Source organism: Schistosoma mansoni, chromosome 4 (genome assembly GCF_000237925.1).
Source record: "Schistosoma mansoni strain Puerto Rico chromosome 4, complete genome".
In the NCBI taxonomy this organism is placed as follows: Eukaryota; Metazoa; Platyhelminthes; class Trematoda; order Strigeidida; family Schistosomatidae; genus Schistosoma; species Schistosoma mansoni.
Window position 1 is genome coordinate 10,439,012 of NC_031498.1, and position 22,645 is coordinate 10,461,656.

At 34.5% G+C, this 22,645-nt stretch overlaps 1 protein-coding gene across 1 annotated transcript; it reads right to left on the bottom strand.

Moving 5' to 3' along the window:
- Positions 1-10,121: 10,121 nt before the first annotated feature.
- Positions 10,122-20,078, bottom strand: Smp_159690 (hypothetical protein; the record flags this gene model as incomplete). Its single annotated transcript, XM_018796791.1, has 6 exons — positions 10,122-11,314; positions 12,855-13,075; positions 13,763-13,967; positions 15,567-15,913; positions 16,845-17,124; positions 20,058-20,078. 6 exons carry the CDS (start codon positions 20,076-20,078, stop codon positions 10,454-10,456), a joined length of 1,935 nt encoding a protein of 644 aa, XP_018651898.1. The 3' UTR covers positions 10,122-10,453.
- Between the last annotated feature and the right edge of the window lie 2,567 nt (positions 20,079-22,645).

Genomic DNA, 22,645 nt, shown 5'->3' on the forward strand with positions numbered 1-22,645 from the left:
TATGCCAATAAAAGACTGATCAATTACATTCCTAAACATCAATGGGAGGATTCAACTAAACAATACCAAAAGAATTAAAAATACTCATATTATTTTGACTTAATTTGAATCTAAACAAAAAACATTGATAATGAAAGAAAATTAATTAATACTACTCATATAATACATGTTAACCTATTAAAATTTGTAATTAAGATATTTATTTAATCAATTATAATTAAATGAATATTGTTCAAACAATAATTCAATAAAATTAGTGATAATTTAAGGACCAGTTTTAAGTAGTATATTATAAATTTTACAAAAAAAGTATTATTTACAAAGTTTACTTTATAACATTATGTAATAAATATTGATATTAAATTACTCAGTTACTACTAATCATTGATTATTATCAATGAATTCAGCATCTATGTACTTCTTATATGAACATTAACATTGAATATATCTATACCCACATAAAATATAGTGTACAAACTATACAAGATTCTGTTGTGACGTCATTGTACATTAAAATAATAATTGATTAGTGTGTTTTTATTATATTACATTGTTTTTTTTTTCTGTTCAGTGGTCATATATAGAGATATGTATATAAGTCGTACGTGTTATACACTGTATAACCCATATTCACTATTTTGAATCTGATGCCGTTTTTTCTTTGTGCTCAAAAATGACCATATATCCGAAGATTTTAGAAATAAATAAAAAGTGAATTTTTGCATTCTTTAAAGTATAATCATTCCAAGATAATAATAATTATCATAACTTTTATACACAATTAAGAAAACTTTGTTTATAATAACAAAATTTAATAGGTATTCATTAATATAAACAACGTGATCAATATCATGGTTGGTATTGGGCTAATAATTTAGATCATACAGAAAATGCATCTTACTGTAATAGATTTATTATTTATTGAAATAAAAGACTATAATTACAAAAAATAAAAAACAGAAGAAAATTAACTGATTAAAGGAAAAACTACTCAGTCATTACTTGTAATAAGTAGTATAAAATAATAACACAATTACTTGATTTAAATAACTAAAATGATAGATTGATTTCAACATAAAATGATAATTGCCAATATCATTCAGAAGGAATTAAAACAATAAGATTAAAAAATTGTAATCTTTAAAAAAATATTCTTTATGAATTGATTGGAGTGAATTATCATGGAACAATATAACATTGAAGAGATATCTTTTGATGATAGTGTAGTGAACAAGAACTCGGGTGGGGACAATCGAATGTATTTAAGCACAACTTACAGACTATATCACTAAATTCTGATAACCATAAAACAAACAGTTAATTTGCAAAATAACAATCGATTGTCTCAATCTTAACTGTTCCTTCTGCAAATATCGGTCCGTCTTCTCTGATTTCATTGTTCATGCATTTTCGTACCGATTTCGCTTCATTCCTGTTCGTTCCTTATCGATCTTCTGCCAAAATACATTCTATGTCTGACCGTCACTATATACTACTTATATGGATATAGGTAGACCACACCATATTAGTATCGAATACCACTTCAATGAGGTTAATAAACTACACAAGGGATCGGACATTTAATTTCCGGTCATCACTGTAAGAACAGTATTCTCAAAATAACATAAACAAAACAAACAGTATACTTTTTTGTTCAGGAATATTTTCAAACATCAATCAGAAAATAATTTGAAACAATTTATTTTGAACATCAAAGTCATTTGGTAATGAAGTGAAGCTTTCTAACTGATTATTAAAGATTTATTTAATGGATTATATTTTAAATCTTTTAATGTGGTTATTTTTATACTATAATTCGAGTTCCATAAAATTATTTATTAATACTTAGTGCCTATTAATGCGGTGGTGTTGTTTACGAAAATGAGAGGACGAAAAGCGAATTTCCGGCGCTTTCACCGGGTTAGTGGAAACTGAAAGTTCACCTAGGGGAGTTGGAAAACCCTGATTCCAAACCAATGGTGCACATGGGCTCCAGTATCCTGAGGGAACAAATGGCGTATGAATCAATCGTTGGACACCGGCTACCATAGGAATGCATCTTCTCAAGATGCTCCACTGCCTTGTGGATCAGATCTTAAGGTCAAAGGCTCCGAGTGCGGCCCTCTAAGAAAACCACCAGCTTCAGTCTGGGAACCTGAGCAGTATCACAGCCCTCACACAAATCAAATAAGATTTGTGAGGCGCATATGTATCTGGTGCTTTTTTGTACCAATATTCATGTGTTTAAATAAAATAATAAAAAAATGCATTTGATAGCGCTGAAAACTTTGTTAAAACTCTGGAAAATTTATAAAGTAATTGAAGTAAATATCAGTATTTAGATTGGTGGAATTTGTTGAATAATATTGAGATTACGAACCAATGATCTTCATAAATACTCATACTGATAATTATCATTTACTCACTGTTGATTAGCTTCGAAAAAAACTTTTGATTTTCTAGTGAAAGGTCTCGACCAGTGCAGTTCAACCGTTAAAGGTGTGGAGTGCGTACCTGCTAAAGACAATTAAAGATGGGTGCCTAATCTCGCGAAGAGAATGAAACTACACACCATCGGCAAACGGATTAGTGGTCTGAAGGTCGAAAGTTGTATTTACTCAAAATACAGTTGTTAAGATTGTACAAATATATTTATTTACTCCTTGATGTCTTAAGTCGTTGCGGTACTACTGTGAAACTATTCATTCAAATTTAAACGAGAGTTCTTACAAATGAAGAAAATAAATTTCTAAAAGATTAATTAAAAACATTTTTACTAGTATGAGTCATAATCGCTTAAAACTTACTCAAAAACGTCAACTTATTGGAATTTTTCGGCTTTTCTAATTAAAACTTATTTAATTATTTTTAAACAACAGTAAAATTTGTTGGTTAACGGATGAGAAATTGTATTTCTAAATTTCGTAAATATATTTGAACTACTTATAAGTAGCGTAATAAAACACATTCTGAAGGTAAACTTTTATATACCTTTACTTCAATTCATATAAATTAACTTTTTCAATTGGCGATTCATGTGAGAAAAAAATATTGGCATGATCACACGTTTATTGATGTTACTCATTTAATCGACAGTAAAAAATTCTCAGGACAAATTGTGTCATATTCATTACACATTTAAAAGATATTTATAAAATAAATTCAGCAGTCAATATCTTCCACAAGTACTCAATAGTTAGAGCTTTCTACCAGCTAAGTTGCTACAATTATTTTTCCATATATATATATATACATATATATATATATATATATATATATATATATATATATATTTGTATTGATGACTGTTTTGATTTTGAATTCGAAATACACTACATTCGTTCGTGGTCATCTAATACTTCTTGATTAAATTGCATTATTGCTAGGATTACTAGTTTATACTATCATTCAAATACTCTTAAACATTACATTGGCGTCGCGATGGAGCCCATGATGGGACGGTTGGATATACATTCAGATTTTAATGCTCCTGAGGATTACATGTAGAGGTTCGAAATCTGGTCTATGACCAAGGAAGATTATGAAGATTTTAACATTGTGGCCCATTTTCTTACATTCATCGGAAAAGAAGCATGCAGCTTAATAAGGACTTTGGCATTTCCAAACAAGCCGACTTCACACCCTTATGCAACTCTCAAAGAACTACTGTTGGACCATGTGAAGCATACAAATTTCGAATGCGGTAAAGAAGTAAAATTCAATGAAATGACTCATAATTCTGAATGCTTTAAATGTGATAAAACTGGACACATTCAGTCAGTTTGTAATACCATAATTCATTTCGCTGAAACTAATGCTTAAATTTGTGGCTCTACTAGCTTGGATGTTTCTAATGATCACTTATTCTTATCCGAAACTTCGAGAAGCGGTGTAACGTCACATAGCATTCCAGAGTTGAATGAAACCCAGAATCATCGTGAGACAAAAGTTTCCAATCAACCAACTTCTTATCAGATTCCTCGTGTTATTGTATCAGGTGTTGTTTTTCATAATGATTGACACATTTCTTATGAAATTTCTTACAACTCTGAGAATAATATGTTGAATGAGTCAAATTATGATCAAAAACCGGGTTCACTTTTGGTAGATGATTTTTCTAATGTTCCATTGTTCTCTGATGAAACTCTTAAGAAATTTGATGAAAATATTTCAGAAAAATCAGATTCTGATGTCATATCAAACGCTATTCGTCTTCACAATAAATTTATTTCTAGTGATATTCCTAATGAATGTGACGAATGTGTTCCGAATGAGTCGAATTCTATTCACATTTCTGATGTTGTTGTATCAGATGTTGGATATTCTCACGAACAATGTTTGTTTAGTAGAATCCCTAGTTAATGGTATGATGAATCAGAGGGAATAGCAAGTTTCCCGAAGCAATCAGTGAACCAGTTTGCCCAGGTATGAAGTTTGCACAGACAGAGAATCCAAATCAAGTCCAAGATTATCCTAATAAGTATGAGGCAGATGCATGTTTCCCATTCGATTGTTTTGCAGGTGAATCAAGTCTAGATGAATCACATGTGTTACTTACACATATCAATGCATATCTATCTGTGTATTGTAATATGAATAAGAGAAAATAAGATATGTCTCATAATTTGTATGCAGGCCAAATTCACATGATGGAATGCCTCAAATTACATGTCGGTGTGTATCATCTGAAGATACCACCAGTATTGTAGTTTGGCAACTCTTTACTAGTAACACCTTCTATAACCGAATCGTACCCACCCAGTTTAAATCAGATGCGAAGAGGTTGGCAGATATATTTGATGGGTTATCAGCTAGGCTACAGTGTATCCAATGTCAGCTTTCACTGCATTGCGGATACCAAGTAAAACGAGTGGAAGAGCGTTGGTCCACTGTGAAACGTTTGCAGCTGATAGCGAAGCTTTTAGTTGTCGTGAAAATGTTCTACCATTAAAAATACTTTTCTATTACACAGTTAAATCCACTCAGTCATATCAATGTCTCCACAACCTAGACCTATATCCTGGTCTGTCGAGTTTACAGCTCACCACCCTTAACCTCCTTTCTAGATGTTAAGGTCGAGATAAACAGTGACATTTCGTCTATGCGTTTAAAGTGTCATGCCTGACATATTAGAATGTGTATGAACTAGCATTCTACTTTTTCCAAAATTATTTTGTTAGATCAGGATACTGTTCACCCACTGGTCTAAACAAAAACAAACAATCTAAACATACTAAGTTTTATGTGAACAGTAAAGGTTAGTTGTCTTCTGTCATTCAAGTTGTGGAATATAGTGAGAAGCTAATCTAAAAGTTAGACTATGAACTCTTGTATAACATGTCGAAAAGTCGTTGAAAGAGATAACATGAACTGTTGAAAACTAACTGAATGTTGTTAGTTTGAGGTGAGATCAGTTTAAAAGAAATACTACAACACAAGTAATTTTAAATAAACAAAGGATCGCCATGTAGTTAATTTATACGTAAAGATCGAATACAAAAACGCCACCAGAACTCCAGTTATTAACTTGAATAGCGTAAATGTGGTCATCGAATGGGATATTAACGTTGCGCTTAAAGCTTGCTTCTTCAGAATTTTTTTTGAATTTTGTTATGAACGTAGATACGTAATGATATTGGGGTTTAGTAGTTACAATGAATAATTTTAAGTTGCTTTTCTGAGTAGGACATCATCATGTACATCCCCAATGTTGAAAAATCTTTTTCCAGGTAGCAGATCCGTATCACAGTTACCTACTTCCATTGGGGCTGTTTCCAGAACGTCGTCGATGGCAAAGTTGAAGAAGAACGGTGAGTTTGGGTAATTCTGTCTAACCCCATTGCTTAAAAAGACAATAGAGAGAGGTGATCGTATGCCACTACTCTGCCTGAGGTGTTTGTGTGTAGGGTTGTAGTATCGTTTGTTATGTTAAGCCCATATACTTTATTCTAGCTTCTGGCCAAGCCGATTCGCCAGTTCATTATGAGTCATGTTTTCACCTTGTCAATCATTCACTTATTAACCCTGACCATTTTTGTTGTGTATAGCCTTCTTATCCTATTTATTACATGTCTGTCATTTATTCTTGTATGACTATAAATATTGATTAACGCTTGATAAAAGTGAGCTGGTTTACCAGCCATCTCTAATGTGTCATTTTTATTTCGCTCGCTGATGTTTACTCATGTGTTTGTAACTTTCTGGTCTGTGTCATTTATCAATAAAACTGTAGCTGCCGCTTCTCTTTGACTTCTGATTTTATGCACCGTTAAGATTGGTATTATAACGGTTATCAGGGTGAACGATTAACGAATCACGGCACTACAGGGTCTTCACGATGTTAATATACATCTCAGAGACATCCTTCTTCAACAGACGATCCCAGAAAACAGTCATGTCCAACTAATCGAAAAACAGCCTGCTTCTTCAGAATTTTGAATAATCCGCGAAGTATGGTGTAGCCAATAGTTAGGACTCAGTCGGAAGTAGACTTATTCACCGATATTTGTTATATAAATAACGTAGATAGGGACGACTATCGCCTCATCCCGTGACGTTGTAACAAGCTAATTCCCAAACTTTAATAAACAATTCAGTCGGTTCTTTAATCAAAAGTTTGCAACCATCCTGAAAATAGGCCAGGAGTTAGTCATCTGATCTGATGATTTACGGTGATTCAGAGTTCCTTGTGGGCGTTTGCCTCGTTAGGTGGATCAGTCATTACCCGCCACGGAGGACAAAACAGTCTGATCGATGTTGCTGGGCCAGAAGACCAGTTGAACTATCCTTCAAAAAACTCTGCCCAAGATGTCAGTAGAAGTTATAGACTGGAATACCATCAGCTTCACAAATTATTCCACTCACGCCAGACTTCTTGTTCCCGGTGACTCAGATGACTTGAAAGGGCTTCCAGCAGCTACCAGATGCAGCTGCTACTTCCAGCTCGTTAGAAAACTCCAACCACTAGACTTCTCTGTCCTTATTCAAGCCTTGTACAATTTCAGTACGTAACAATCTTCATCTATGGTCAAACTCGCAGTCATCCGGAGAAGACCGACATGATTTAACGAGTTGTGGGATGCATGTAGAAACCCACTGCTTATAAGCGGGACGTTTCGCGAAGCCGCAAGTGATTCTATTCGCTAGTTTCGTGACGTCATGCAGTTGCAGTCAATGGTCATCAATACTTTTCGGTGGGCTGATAGCTAGTCTTGGACCTAACTAGGTTTGACATTTGATTGGAACGGAAGCTGTAGAAAATTGGTTTACATAAAACCGTTTAGGACATTTATTTTTTTGGCTGCGGAAATGTAAGATAAGATCAAGGCATGATCAGAGTCCAGATAAGTATTTGAAAAGAGCTCTAGACTTGTACACAACCGTGGCAGCAGTAGGTGGACGTGATGTGGTCAATATAAGTCCAGGCATGGGTTGCAGAGAGAGGTCATCAGGTAGTACATCAGCGATGACTATGTCGATGGTCGGCGCTGCCAAGAAACAGGTTATAGTCTGCACGAAGATGGCTGTTGTTATATGAACATTTCAAGGAGGAAAGCGAACTCTCGCGACCTTCGACCATACTAGGGAATTTAGAGATTGGAGGAAATAAGATGCCATCTATTTTAATGTGCATCGCAAATCATTTGGCTCTGTTCAACTTTAGTAGTAGGTTGCCGTTCATCTGAAACCTTTTAAAGAGACTATTATCTTAATTAATTTGTATTGGTTCCTTTAATCTTTCTGTGGATGTTATAGACTGTGACTGACCAGTCACTTTTAGTATATTTGAATTCTGTAGGGAATGTTAGATATCGCCACTAAGTCACAAGAAGTTAGATGGTGACCAGCGACGGGGCCAGAAAAAGATGAACATCAAATTCATAGAAGTAGCTAATTCAATGGTAATAATATATAAAAGATTGTGCATAAAGATATAATACAGGAAGAAAGAAAGATATGAAGCAATTTCAATCTCACAGTTTAAGGGAACACAAAGAGTGTATACACCTACGCCATTGTGATCGATTCTCATCCATGTCACACAGAGTCTCCAACCATTGCCTACGATAAACACCCGGACACCAACAAAGTAGTCTGCATCTGCCAACATGGCTCAGATTAGAAGTTAGTGACTTTATGGACTGATACCACGTTTTGGTATTGCCATCCCTAACTTTTTTCCAACCATCCCCAACATCAGTCAGCATTGCGCGTCGTGGTAGTCGGTGTTTAGGCATACGTAATACGTGGCCCAAACATCTCAGTCGGTGGAGATTTACAACCTCATCAGCTGATTTACCATCATTCTCTAATACCCTACGTATAATCCCACTATTATTTACCCAGTGATCCCAGTCGATGCAAGCAATATTTCTAAGACATCTGTGGTCAAAAACTAGTAACTTACGTGTATCCTCTACTCTTAATGGCCACGTTTCCTAGTCTTAAATTAAAAGAGAACGAAATGCTGCGCAGTACACCCGTCCTTTAATTTTGGAAAGAGCAGGAACAAATATTCTAGTAGAATAGCATGAATTCATTTTATTTCGTTGTTTCTAGTCAGCTGCTTACAACTTGCGATATTTAAAATCATAATTACATAATGGGTTTAAATCACTTACATGAAAGCATTTAGTTGGAAGTTATATTGAAGACACATTAGTATAGTATAGCAAGGGTGTAAACAAATTTAATAGACTGAATATTGTAAATATATACCTTATGTAAAAGAAGATTCTACAACATTGATTGTGACGACAGTTCAGACGGCCAGAAACAAATGACTACATAATGTGTAGAGCTCAGTTAACAAAATAAGATTACTAATCTGGAAGATAGTTGAAATAAAACTCAAGCGAGTTAAAAAGAAAAGGTTTAAGATGCAACGAAGGAACATTTGTCACAACGGCAAGGAAAGATTAATAACCTTTTGAACACATACGTCAGGTTTTTGACTCCTGATAGCAACGGCTGCAGCAAACTTCAGAAGACTGGAGTTTGGCTGCTAACTAATTACTTTGAAAGATTGCAAGACATCGACCTGATGTTTTGTATCCAGATGTTTGGAAATAGCACTGTTTAGAATCTTTCTTTCTCTTATTCTGAGGTTTTTTAGAACAAGCTCGAAAGATGTCCTCCTTTCTGTTCGGCCAATGTAGCTGCTTTGGCAGATACACGTAAATATATAAATACAGTTGGTAGTAACATGAAAGAGGTGCTTGTCAACCTTTGACTAAGTTATCGAATGTATTGATTTATACAGAATTAATAGTTTGGCTGCCGGATAAGTTCTGGCTAGTGCAGTGTACAGTTTCCTGCTGATTGTGTTGCGACATCATCACCTTTGAAGTTGACATTTATAGACATTGGTTTTTTTTACTGACCGTCTTCCGTCTTGTTTTCTTTAGGTTTTTTATATTTGTCAATACATTTCTGTGGGTAACAGTTGTCTCTTAGGCACTTTTCAACGTTAATCAATTCCTCTTCTAGTTTGTCGGTGGTACATATCCTTTCGACCTAGTAAAATAGTGTTTTAACCAATGCCTTCTTGTAACTGATTAAACAAAACTATTGGGGTTCAGGTAAAGGCCATTCCAAGTACTTTTCCGGTAGACCGAACGTTTAACTGTCCCATCTCCCCTAAGTTTTATGGCAGTATTAAGAAAGTGGAACATGTCATCCTGTCCGTGTTTCATAGTAAGTTGTATGTTAGGATGAGCATTATTGATAGACGGATATCTCGCCTTCGCCATAGGTGACGTAAGTTAGCAAAAGCCAAATGAGTTTCTACAATCCGTTCAGAGATTTCGTCAGACATCAACCCATAGAAGCTGATCAGACTTCCAAGAAAAGTAAAGCTGTCGACAAGTTCGACTACTTCACTCCCTATCCTTAGTTTAGGTTTTGATGCAGGCCAGTCTTGAAGCAACAACTTGCATTTAGAGGTGGAGAAAAGCATCCTAAACATCCTAGCATTGTTGCTCAGTGCTACTAAAAGACTATGCACTTTATCGGCGTCCTCACCAAACAGGACTATGTCATCTGTGTATTTTAAGTTGATAAATGGACCTCCTGGAAGGAGATCGAATCTGAAAATCCAGTCGACGAGAACGTACTAGGCTGTAGACAATACTCTTTATTCCGTGAGAGTTATCAAAAGTAACTACTTATTCAAGTATAAATGGATTCGATTCTGTAAACTGTAAAGAGATCACGAAGGTGAATATACGAACTCAATCATGTCATACAGCAACACCAGACGAACTAATAAAATGGCAAAAATCAAATGTTTGTACTTAAAGTATAGATAAGATAGAAAATAGAAACTTCAATACTTTCTATACAAAATAGCAACAAAAACATATACACAAAACATGGAATCATAAATGCACCATATTCCAATAAAATTTACTCTTTAAAAAGTTTACACAACATGGTAAATAAGGAAACAAACTTAATGCCAATTTGTATCGACCATACTATTGGGTGATAAAGACGGAGATATAGAAATAGTATCAGAGGTAGCAAAGAATGTCGATGCTAGTTCTTTAGCAAGGGACACATGAATTTTTGTTAGTAATGAATGCATATCACTATTTGTGGACATGTTATTAGGATTTAAATCTAAATCTGCTCTTAATTCAATCAAAGCAGTAATAAGTACTTCAACTTGATCTCGTCGTAGACAATTTCGACCCAATAAATGTCTTACTTCAGCAAGAAGTCTTATTTTAAGACGAGTTGGTATACGTAAACCAAGACCTGTAGTCGAAGAACTTGTATAATCTTGTCCAGCTGAATTGGTGGTAATAAGTGAATTGCCAGGACTAGTAACCAGTAGATCAATAATTCGGTCAACTGCGCCTTCACAATCACCATCATTAAAACTTTGTTGAAGTTCAGCATAACGAATTAAAAAAGCTAATTCAGGTGATAATTGAAGATGATTCACTTCATTAACTTTGTTATTATTAGATGGTTCGTCATATGATGATCCTCGACAAAAGCCTAATATTATAGCAGCCAATTCTGCAACTTCCGTAGACGCATGTGAAATTGTTGTTTCATTCAAAGTTTCCTTACGCATAAACCCATTATCTCTAGCAAGAGAGAGCTCAGCTAATCGATTAATCATAGAATAATCACGTGCCATTAGAGCCCAACCTACAGAGATACAAATTGGAGAATAATTTGATGAATCAATTATAGAACCTCCTTGAGATTGCAATGATAAACATGCAAATCTACGACAATTTAATTTGGCTAGTTCTTCAGCAGTTGAATATAATCCTCTAACTTTGGCTTGACTAATAAACTAGTAAAATGAAATAAATAGAGATTATAAATAGTCATAATTAATTAATTAACCCATTTTAAATAAGTGAAAAAAACGAAATTATTTAAAACTGTATTCTTATGGAAAATTAATTATTGAGACTACTGATTTGAAGTAAATAATACTCATTATTCAGTAAACCAGGTAATATTCAATTAATGAATAGAATATAATACTTAGGATAAATAATATGATATCACAATAGATTGTATTTAGATTTAAATGACAGACGAAAAATCAAAAATATATTGGTCAACTACAAGGTTGAAATGGTTTTCAGCATTTTCTGAAATTTTAATTAGTTTTGCCTCTTAAGGAAAGGATTATACGCTTATTTATTAAGTGATTTATTAATTTTCTGAATAGAAATTAAACTACATGAGATACACGTTCTAGATTCGTGAGCACACAGGGACTCATTGTTATAACCTGTGAACGCCAATTGTTATATCTTGTGGTCCGCCAATTACAATACAGTGAATTATCGATAAGACTAATGACACACAAAACCCGTGCGAGCAGTCTAGAGTACTTGTCGGTCCTGCTTTCTGCCTAGCCCAGCCTGTTAAGTCCAGAGCACCAATAACAGCCTCTGCAATATGAATCATTTATTTCAAGCATACTGAGTTTATATACCAATCAAACAGACCACATCGTATCATAAATGAGAAAATAACATTCGTACAAGATTTAGCTAGATGTGGCTGTGAATGTGGGGAACAGCAATTAGTAGACTGGAGATAACTCTGGAACGGTAAATCGTATAGTAATAGTTCATAGGTCGAAACAAAGCCTATAATAAGAGGGACGCGAATATGAATAGTTTAGTTATTTAACAATTATACAGTAAAAATATACGAGTAGTATTGGTCGCTAAACGGATCCCAAAGTTACCATTCACTATTCTAATCGGGACGTAACACTCATACATCACGTAATTTTCATAACCAATTTACACAGATTATATAGTATAGTTGTATTGGACGTGTAAGAAATGTCACTACAGTAATAAATTATTCATGTCTGATTATAGATAATAAAAAATGTGACTATAGTGGATTGGAATTGGAATATACAAATCAAAATTCAGTGTTTTCATTACTAAGCCACAAAACCAGACTCAAACATATATTATTATACAAAAATCTCATAAAATACATTGCACATGTTAGGATCAACGTATAAGCTGAGTTATTTGCTCAGCTTTTAATGTCATTTAATTTCGACATTTTAGTCTTGTGAATTGTTTACACATCAGACTATCATTCCTCCTGCTCTGAGACGACTGTTAAGCTCGCTTATTTTAGACGGGAAAATCGAAGGGGCTGTGTGATTCAACTATTAAACAATGTGACTTTGTAGCTACTAATAAATAATGGCAGTGAGGATTCATAGGTAGAGATTATAGATATATATTATATAACCTAGTATTTCATACAGTAACCACTTCTCATAGAAACAACAAGCTAAGAAAATTTATTGACAAAGTCATCAAATTAAAGGTATCTAACCAACCTACCCAGTTTGTAGCTCTAGTTGAAACTGGAACAGCATGTCTCAATAATAAGGCAGATTGACGAGTACGCCCAGATTTACAATGATCCAAATATCCAAGTGCAATAGACAAAAGACTAGTTTCAGAAGCCAATGATTCGATATAACCAAGAAGAAAAAATTCAACTAATGAAGAGCTGTCTACAGGTTGATACAACGATTCATTAACCTCAGCCTTAGATATATCTGCACATGTAGTAAATAAAAAGAACAAATATGTTCATACCATAATGTAAACGGTGATATGGATGTTTAAAGTTTCTGCAATAATAGGTAGGTTTGCGCATAGACTTCTACGAATGCTTGATTACATATTGGATAGGCAATCAAGGGAATATTTTGAGCCTAAATACTCCAAGTATATTATATATTTCAGATGAGAGTACGTAATTAATCCATGTAGTACGTTACTTAAACCATATTTGAGGATGCTTCAAAATGCACTATATTCACAATAAACCTTTTTCTAAATCTTAAGATGCCATCGCGATTTTAAAAATTTGATTCAACTAAACATCTGTACTGTTAGTTTCCATTCAAGAAATAAGAGAGAATGAGCTTATGTACACATGAATTATATTATCTGTCACCTAATTTCACAAGGATTCTTAGTTGTTGGGCTGAACATGAAGCACCATTTAGCGTTTGCATGACATTACTTATAAATACGATCAATATGTTGAGCAAACTGGGACCTTAGATATTAGCCTCTGGCTATTAATACTTTATAGCAAGTCATTACCAGAATAACTGATAAAAAACATTTAAAGATTTGTTTTATTTAGAAGTGATCTTAAGAAGACAATTTTTAAAACAATAACTTATGAAACAAAACTGATTAATTAATTAATTAATTAAGAAAATATTACTTACAATTTACTGTTTTTGGACAAGATTCTAAAGACAACTCGTCTTGTTTATGTGTAAGCTGAAGGTCATTAAGTACACCAGGATATATGTGGTTTAAAAGATTTGTAAAATGTGCAATAAACCACCAATTACTTAATTTTTCACTTGCTATACGAACAAATGAGAATAGATCCACGTGAAAAATGCTTGTGATTAAAGCATCGACGGACTGAGGTAAAAAGTAAACAATAAAAATAATAATAACAGGGACAGAATTAAAAACTTCTGAAAAAACCTAAGTGACAGAAAATGTTTTTTTTAAAGTAAATTCTTATGATAAGTATTAAATTTTACGGGCTAAATGGTTTGATTATGAAACGTTCAATGACATTTTAAACACTAATGAATACTTTGAGTTAATACTAACGATGACGTATAACATGATAATGAGATATTAACGCTTAAATAGTCCATTTTAAAGGATGTAATACCACTAATAGTTAAGAAGTACAATTTTGAAATAGTTACGATACTTTGCAATGAATTGTTTTATGGTTGGTAACAAGTATGAATTGTTACTAGTATTAGATGTGAAACAACAATCTTTGTTGTTTTATGTAAGTAGATTAAAGTTATTACAGCTCCGTAATCAAATTTAGGTTCGCGTTAATAGGCTTTGAGAGACAACACTTCGTGGGGGGTAGCCGCACAAACATAATTAAATAGCGAACGGTTCACACCTACAACAAAGCTGGTGAACGCTTTTAATACAACGCATTTTCGTTATCTGTTTACATTATATAGTACTTAACAAATTGGATAGGGGAATATTATATACTTTGCCTCTAATTAACTTTCTGGGAATTCGCAAAAGAACATCAGACTTTGTCATATTCTGTTAAGTTATAAACAGAACCTAATGAAAATAAACAAATTCAAATTGTTTTTTGCTAGTTCCAATTTTCGCTAATTTTAAAAAGCAGAATGCTTGTAACTATAGATGATTATAATTAACGTGTAACGGTACTGGGATCGCGCTTTGATACTGTATTCGTACGTTAAGAAGATTTTCTAGTCTTCCTACTAAGAAATAATGGTCCCCAAATGCTAATTTTCTGTATTTAGCCTGTAACTATAAATTGAGCTTATTTCAGAAAATGGGTAGCAATGAAATCAAGCGAGCATTTTTCATCTTAATTTAAAACTTTTTAGTTGTATATGCTTGCGTTCCAGTGTTGATTTTCTCAATGGGGACTAAAGATCGGAATGGAGAAATATTCAGCTAGCAAGCTCTGAATAAGATAAGACGAGCGTGTTGAATTTCACTGTAACCTAATGCCCATCTAAAATATAATACACAGCATATATTTTGACTGAATAGTATGTGACTAAGAGATGTCATACAATACGGAAATAAAAACAATATTAATAACAGAACAAAAGAGTGTACTAAAACTAAGAAAAGCAAATTATTGGTTAATGGAGGTAATTAAGAAACAATAGGCTATAAGATATAATAATTATAAGAAAATGTAGCTTTTTCAAGCAATATTCGTTGGAAAGTAGAAGTGCGCTGTCGAAGATCTCAAATTACTTTGTACAAAATTATTTCACATCTATTTGCATTCCATTCTAACGTGTGCGATCAAAGAGTGTTATCTTTGAATTTCGTTTAAGAAAAGCACAGTATAAACTAGTATAGTATTAAACTAACTGGAAATATGGCTTAACAAAACAACAGATCGATAAACTTACCAGTAAGGAAAGATATAGAAGCAAACAATAAAAAACGTTTATATTCATGCGAAAAATTAGAAACGTTATTTACCTGATCAAAGTTAGAGCCCGGTTCCATATTACCTTTCTTTGTTAAAGCAAGCCATTGGTCAAGATCACTGCTTAAACTATCAATATTTACCAACTGGTCAGTGTAGAAAACAAATGATACAAAACGAAAAAACCATCCACGTGAACCTCTGGTTACGTCCGAAATTCGCAGGTCGTCCCAAATAGACGTGCGCCCCGATAAGATATTTACAATTAATTTTATGTATTCAACTGATGTTGGATCCCCACCAACATGATCGAATTCTCCTGAAGACAGTCGATGTTCACACTCTGACTGCCAGTAATTCCACGCCTGCGAAAACTGAGCACCATACTCAGTCCACATACCTAACACCAATAAAAAGGACAAGCATTTCTAGAAAACACATATCTCGAAACTTTTACATCATAGACTAAGGATAGTGGATTTCAAGTAACTAATGAAAATAAAAAGTGAAAGTAGAAGACAAAACTTAAGTTCCTCACACCTATGTTCACGATAAAGACAAAGATTCCAAGCATTGAGTAAAGCCTATCAAGTAGGTAAACACATTTATGGTTGAGTTACAAGCAAGAATTAACAACCAGTAAAAGCTCACCAAATTAGTGTTATATATGGGTGTTATCAAAAATGAACAGTGAGTATCGATAATGATTTGAGTGGAAATTACATGGGCATTTATAAAGATATCTGATGTGGTCATGTTGATCGGCCCCACTAAAGAAATAAATTTTGTGGAATAGAGTTTGAATTTCCGTGTTTGCCACAAACTCTTCAAAAAAGAGATGTAGAATATTCATTTTCGGCAGATTGGAAACAATTTTAGGAAATAAACTAATTGCAAGTAATTAATCATACGGGATTCTTACTAGAAGTGTGCAGTTTTAGGTCTCATTCAACCTATATATTTCATTTGAGTGATACCTGATGCCTTTGATATCATTTTATTTAGTTTTATAAAATAAAATTATTCAGACCCAATGAGTATTGATTTGGATTATTACAATATTAATCAGTTATTACCAGGAACTAACGGGATAACTATAATGACGAACAACTCAGGATTTAAATGGTTTATTTGGAGATTAAAATTGTCATAGCTTTCAAGTAATAAAACAAATAAATCAAAGAACAAATATTTTATTGAGATCTACTTTAGGTAATGAGACCAACTACTGAATTTCCCGAAAATGCACAAGTTAAAAATATGTCTTAGGCAAAATTACTTGCCTTCTTTTTCAGCATGAGAAGCGACTGGCATAGAAGCTAGAAGTTGACGTAGACTTCGGAGACCACGACCGTTAGAATTAGAATGCAGGACAAGCAAACTTGCTGCTTCCTGACACCTAGCTTGTAAAACCAAGCTTAAAACTGTTGGCCAAAAGTCCTTGTTGGTTTCCCATGATTTAAGATTATTCAGTTTATCATGTAATAAAATATGACCGGATTGCTCTCTGCTTGCACTATCCAAAATCTCTCGAGCGCAATTAGCCGCTTCCTGGGACTGTACATAAAACCAACTACAGAGATTGAATGCTAAATATCCAGGTGGAGATACCTAAAATAATGGGAATAAAAGTAAGAAGTTTTTATCTTCCGAAGAATTGATTTGCATAACTGTAATACCAACAGCAGGTACTATGATATATCATACGAAATTTCTCATGGTATGACTGGCGTTTTAAGTCGCTTATGATTTATTCTTCCCAATATACAAAAGCTGCAGAGAGATGCATCTAGGTATGAGAGATAAGAATGTCTGGGCTGGGAACTTAATACTAGGATTTTTCGTATCAGGAAACTGGACTAGACACATTTACAATTATTGACAAATCCCACCGAAAGACTTACTGGTGTAACATTTTTAACTAATAGCTTGTATAAAATTGTACGAAATCTGCCATATAAGTGAATCTTTATGATTAAAAACAATACAGCAATAAAAATCAATAAGTACATCCATGAGGGTTAAAAACCGGGAAAAGGAGAACACTAAGATTATTGCCAAGTATGCGCTAAATTTTCAATATATACGCTTACTGAGTAACAGTCAACTTTGAGTCTGTGATAGAACAGTAATAGCTTACTTATAAATATTTAGGATTGTTTGACATACTATTTATTGAGTTTAGTCGGTGAATGGACATAAAACCTGGTACTAAGTACCAAAGTTAGAATGCGCCACACAAAATATACGGATAACATTGTAAAGATAATCACATAGCAGTGTACAAATTGATGAGAGGTGAATTCAGTCAACCAATTCGTCTATTCCATAAATGACTTAAGTTAGAAAAAGTTATAATAACGTTATGCATTTGAATTGATTTCGAGAGGAATATTTCACACTCAAGTTAGAAATTCACCCAAAAAATCTACACGTTCGCTTCGTATTAAGAGAATTGAATTTTGTATACACGGTCGTATGAGGCTTAGTTTCATTCTGAACATCGGGTTAGATGGCTAGTAAATCCATTAAAGACAGAGAAAGTGTTACCTCCTGATGTTCATTTTTGATAAAGTGGGACAAAATCATGTGTATTGTTCAATATTATTTTTTATACAGCCACACGTTTGAGTAGGCATTAGCACCTACGGTCTGACTCTTGTGTGATTGAAACACCAATGATATAGACAAATAGATTCTAATTACAAAGTATATGCTCAATCGACACATCCCGTTAAGACGCGGATATAAAGAGTCGAGCGCGAGTGTTTTGGACGCTTAAATTTTATACATTCCTATAGGCAGAAAGACGAAACCATGAGAAGCTAAGGAGACAGGTGTGTCTACTAAAAATACTACACATTAATTTAACTCAAATACAGGCACTGAGTAAAATAATAGGGGTATAGACACACACAAGCGCACATAAGGCGTATAAATGTAGAATTACAGGGACATGAACGTAAGAGGTACATATACCACAGGTAACGATTTCCTATGAAAAAAATGAAGTTATTAGGAAAATAAAAATGACTCAATAGTCACATGCTACCTGAGTTGCCTAAGTCTATCCAGAGGCTGGGACCGATTACGTGGATGTGTAATAACAAAGAAAATGCTACAAGTTTTATTAAAATTATGATACGTTTGGATGGAATCCCTTTTTAGGGGTGCCACCACAAGAAATTACAAAAGACAGATCTAAATACTGATTAAAAGTCAAAAGACTGAGGATTGGTGAGGTCCCGGTGAATATGCAAATAAATGTATATAAATTTTCATCGATGTCAGATCAAGCAGTATAAAGTTACTGGAAACTATTTAAATGCCTGTACGCTATGAAATAAACGACGGTTATTGGGTGAGAGCTGATGATACTAGCGGCATCCCTGAACGTCAATAAGTGAAGTGAGTACCGATTGGTAATTCAGTGAGTGAAGGCTACATTTAAGTAAGGTGATAATGTCACACTGATATGGAAGATTTTATTTTAAAAACACAAAGAGTACTGTTAAATAGATGTGCAACGATAAGGTGTGTTGATGGGTGGTGGCTGTTCATGACACTGTTTTATAAAATTAAGCTCCGAATGATGTGAAAGTAAAAACAAGACCACTAACCAGAGCAGCCGGATAGCGAGGACAACAATGCTATCTAACTAAGGCGGTCACAGAGATTGGATCGATCACCCACTCTGTTATATCTGAACAATCTTGGGTTCTGTACTCGGGGGTCATTTTACCGCTCGGGCTACCCAATGTGTATGAGAATTGGAGTTCTCGGACCTACGTAGTTCAAGTATATAGGTATATGCAAATGATACACATGTGGTATCGTACAAAGGAAACGCTGAGCTGCAAAACTGTCTGCCCTATGTCTAAAAAAATCAACAGCCTAATCTATCAAGTGGAAGACTTAAAAAAGTGGTTGCATGTGCTAAGGTAAGGCGATTAACAACCTCCCCTGAGAGAATGCTTATGGTTATGTGTGTATGTCAGGAAATACTAGGGCGGTAGCCATGGTGTGAATAATATGCATATTATGTGTAAGAGTCAGTCTAGTGTAGCGAATATGGTTTCTTTAGGAGCAGTGAACATGTGCATGCTATGGGATGCATGGGATAAAGCCTGTGCTACTGGTGAGCATATGTATATATATATATATATATATATATATATATATAGCATGATAAAATGTGAAAGTTTGAAGGGAAATAGCTGGTAAGCACCCACTCTTTATTCGAGTAAAACATGACTACTAAGTCAAGTCTTAGGTCATTGCATCACATAGCTATCCTTCAGAGTTTAATTATGTGACGTCTGCCCAAACCTTACCCATCAATATAAGACATTTTTACTTCGAGTGGAAAATATGGACGTCAGTGTTGCACTAACGTTTACTTTAACTTGTCACTCAGTTTTTATGCGATGGACCTTTCGATAATCCATAGGTTTAGTCAAAGATGATGAATAAAGCAGATAGTGAGTAAATATATTAACCTAAATTAGTGAGACTACTTATATATCTTGTGCTGTTTTACGTACTTTAGATAACACTTCAGTCATTTGTCTAATAGGAATACCCATACGGAGTAAAACAGGTGAGTAGGAAACAATAACAACTACCGATCTACATGGTAGAAACGACTCTGTACGTTTTTGTTCACCGATCTAGTGAATTATCACCTTGTTATCAGAAGTGCACTTAATACATTTCGTTTTTGATTAACAAACAGACAAACAGTTTCATCTAGGATACAAAAACGTAGTTTCAAGTTCCTGCTCTTGAAATCAACGAGAACATAAAATATTCATAGTCATGGAAAAAGAATGGAGATTGGTAGATGAAAGATATCAGATCATCTGCAACTATAAGTCAATAATCTACAACTACCAATATAGCCCAATAGAAAAGTCAAAAGTTCCATGAGCCAGTGGTGCGTTTAGGTTCAGTCAATCATCAGTTCTTCCAACTTACTCTTACGCCACCTAAAATTCTCTCATCAACTGACTTGATACTTTTGCCGAGTACCCTATGTTTAACAAAACTATCCTCTAATTAGTCGTCTCACAATATATCTATGACTAAGAACCCACAGCCTACACATGTCTTTTACTTTATTAGTACATGTTTCACGGCCACATAATAATGTGTTGCAAACCAATTTACAAAATACTTACTTTTTTTTGGTCTCAGATTTTGACGAGAAACCCACTCATTCACTTAGCTAAAGAGTTTAGGCATTATAGCTGATGTCAGTTCGTGATGAAAACCCTAAATCTAATCCCTAACCTTAACCACAAACTCTTAATCGTGATTCAAATTCCTCACACTGGTTTATAATCATCGTTTGGTTCTAGTTATTAGATGGACACTCTCAAGGCCAGTCTAGCGTCGCCCAAAGGTCGTCCATAAATTATGATCTGGCCGGTGTCGATTTACTCTTAAGTCAACAAGAGGGCGAAAATAAATAAGGGTGATGGCACATTAAATTGAGGCAAATCAGAGGACACGTTTTACGTATGAAGCGAACATACCTGGATAAAAATCAGTTCCGCAAGATGCCACAAGAGCTCTAATGTTTGAATCAGATTACCTTGGGCAAGTAGATGAGCGGCCCTCGCCTCGTTTGAACCTGTCGAAAGTTCTGAAAGAAATTAGATTTGCTTAATTACTTAGAAATGTGAAGATTTCATTCGAACACACAGCTAATGCAGCTCTGTATTGAATGCTGTGGGTGATAAATCTAAAGGGGATTACTTCAACAACCAAACTCACGAGTTCTGTACTGAGCATTTTTGAAGTGCCGAAAACACCTCTTTTTAAAATTAGGTCTAAGGTACTCTAAACCTACCGAAGGAACTTTTGACAAGGCGTTTCATAAACTCATCGTTGTATATTGACGTGCCCCATTTAACATTCTCAATGAGTATTTCGTTGAAAGTGGATTTATTTGAGGCAGTTGGCTTCCTAAAAATCCCCAGTTCGTTTTCTGATAACCAAACATGATTTAAGGGGCCAGGGACTCCTACAACTAAGGGACTTTCCATCCGGAAAGTAGCGCAAACGTTCAAAATCTGGCTTTAAATTCTGTGGCCTTCAGACTTGGACAAGTCTCTGGGTCATTGGAGATGGGTCTCAGTTATGATAAAATATAACACAGTTTTAGTTTGGAAAGGAGAGGAGGCTTGGTGGTCTGTGTAAGTCCTGGCTATGAGGGTTTCTGGTGATCCAACTTTCCTCTGGAGCCTCAACGACGTGCTCAGGTAATGAATTCAACTCGTTGATTATTCGACGGGAAAGTCGATAGTCAGCTGACAAGTAATTCGTTCTGAGCTTGTGAACGTTTTTCGAGTGTCCTCGTAAATTTTATGTTTTGTAAGACTAAAAAATGAGAGCATTTTGCTTGTTTTATTTACTAAACGTAGAAAGCAATGGCTAATAGAGTATTCTGGAAAGCAATCTTAGATTTCATCATTCTCTTTTTGTAAATGATGGTCTTGGCTGGAGTTCCATTACACTTACATGGAGAATTGTTTTGTAAACGTAGTGGTTGGGTATGCATGATTTCCGGTGTCTATAAGGCTGAAGTGAGTGCTTCTTTGTTATGGGTTCTGTTTCGGTCATTTTATCGTCTCCTTACAACTTTTAAAGTTCCAGTGGGGAATATGTACACCACGTACGGAAAGGCTAGGATATTGATACATGATTTTTATCAGTTGAGGACTTTTTGATGATTTTGATGTCTGAATTGATATCTCACTTTTTCAAAATGAAATTTACACCATTATCACCAACTACTTTTCAGACTGGTGTAAAATATTTTTTGAGTTAATCGTTGTTTGTATCCTGGATTCTTACCGTGACTACTTCTTACGTTCATTCTAAAAACCAACCTCAGCCTCCCTCTCGGACTGATGTATGTTAATGTTAAAAGTGCCACCTTTCCTATTCAAGTTTTTCTTATTTTGTGGCAAACAGAGCAATTTACAATCGGTTGAATATCTCAGCTTTACAGGTTGATCTACAGCAGGTGGACTGTGAAACCCACCCTCAACCTGATGTGGACGCTCATCAGGGTTTCTTACTGTGTGTGCTGCTAACGGTCCCTAAAAATTACAAGCAACGCACA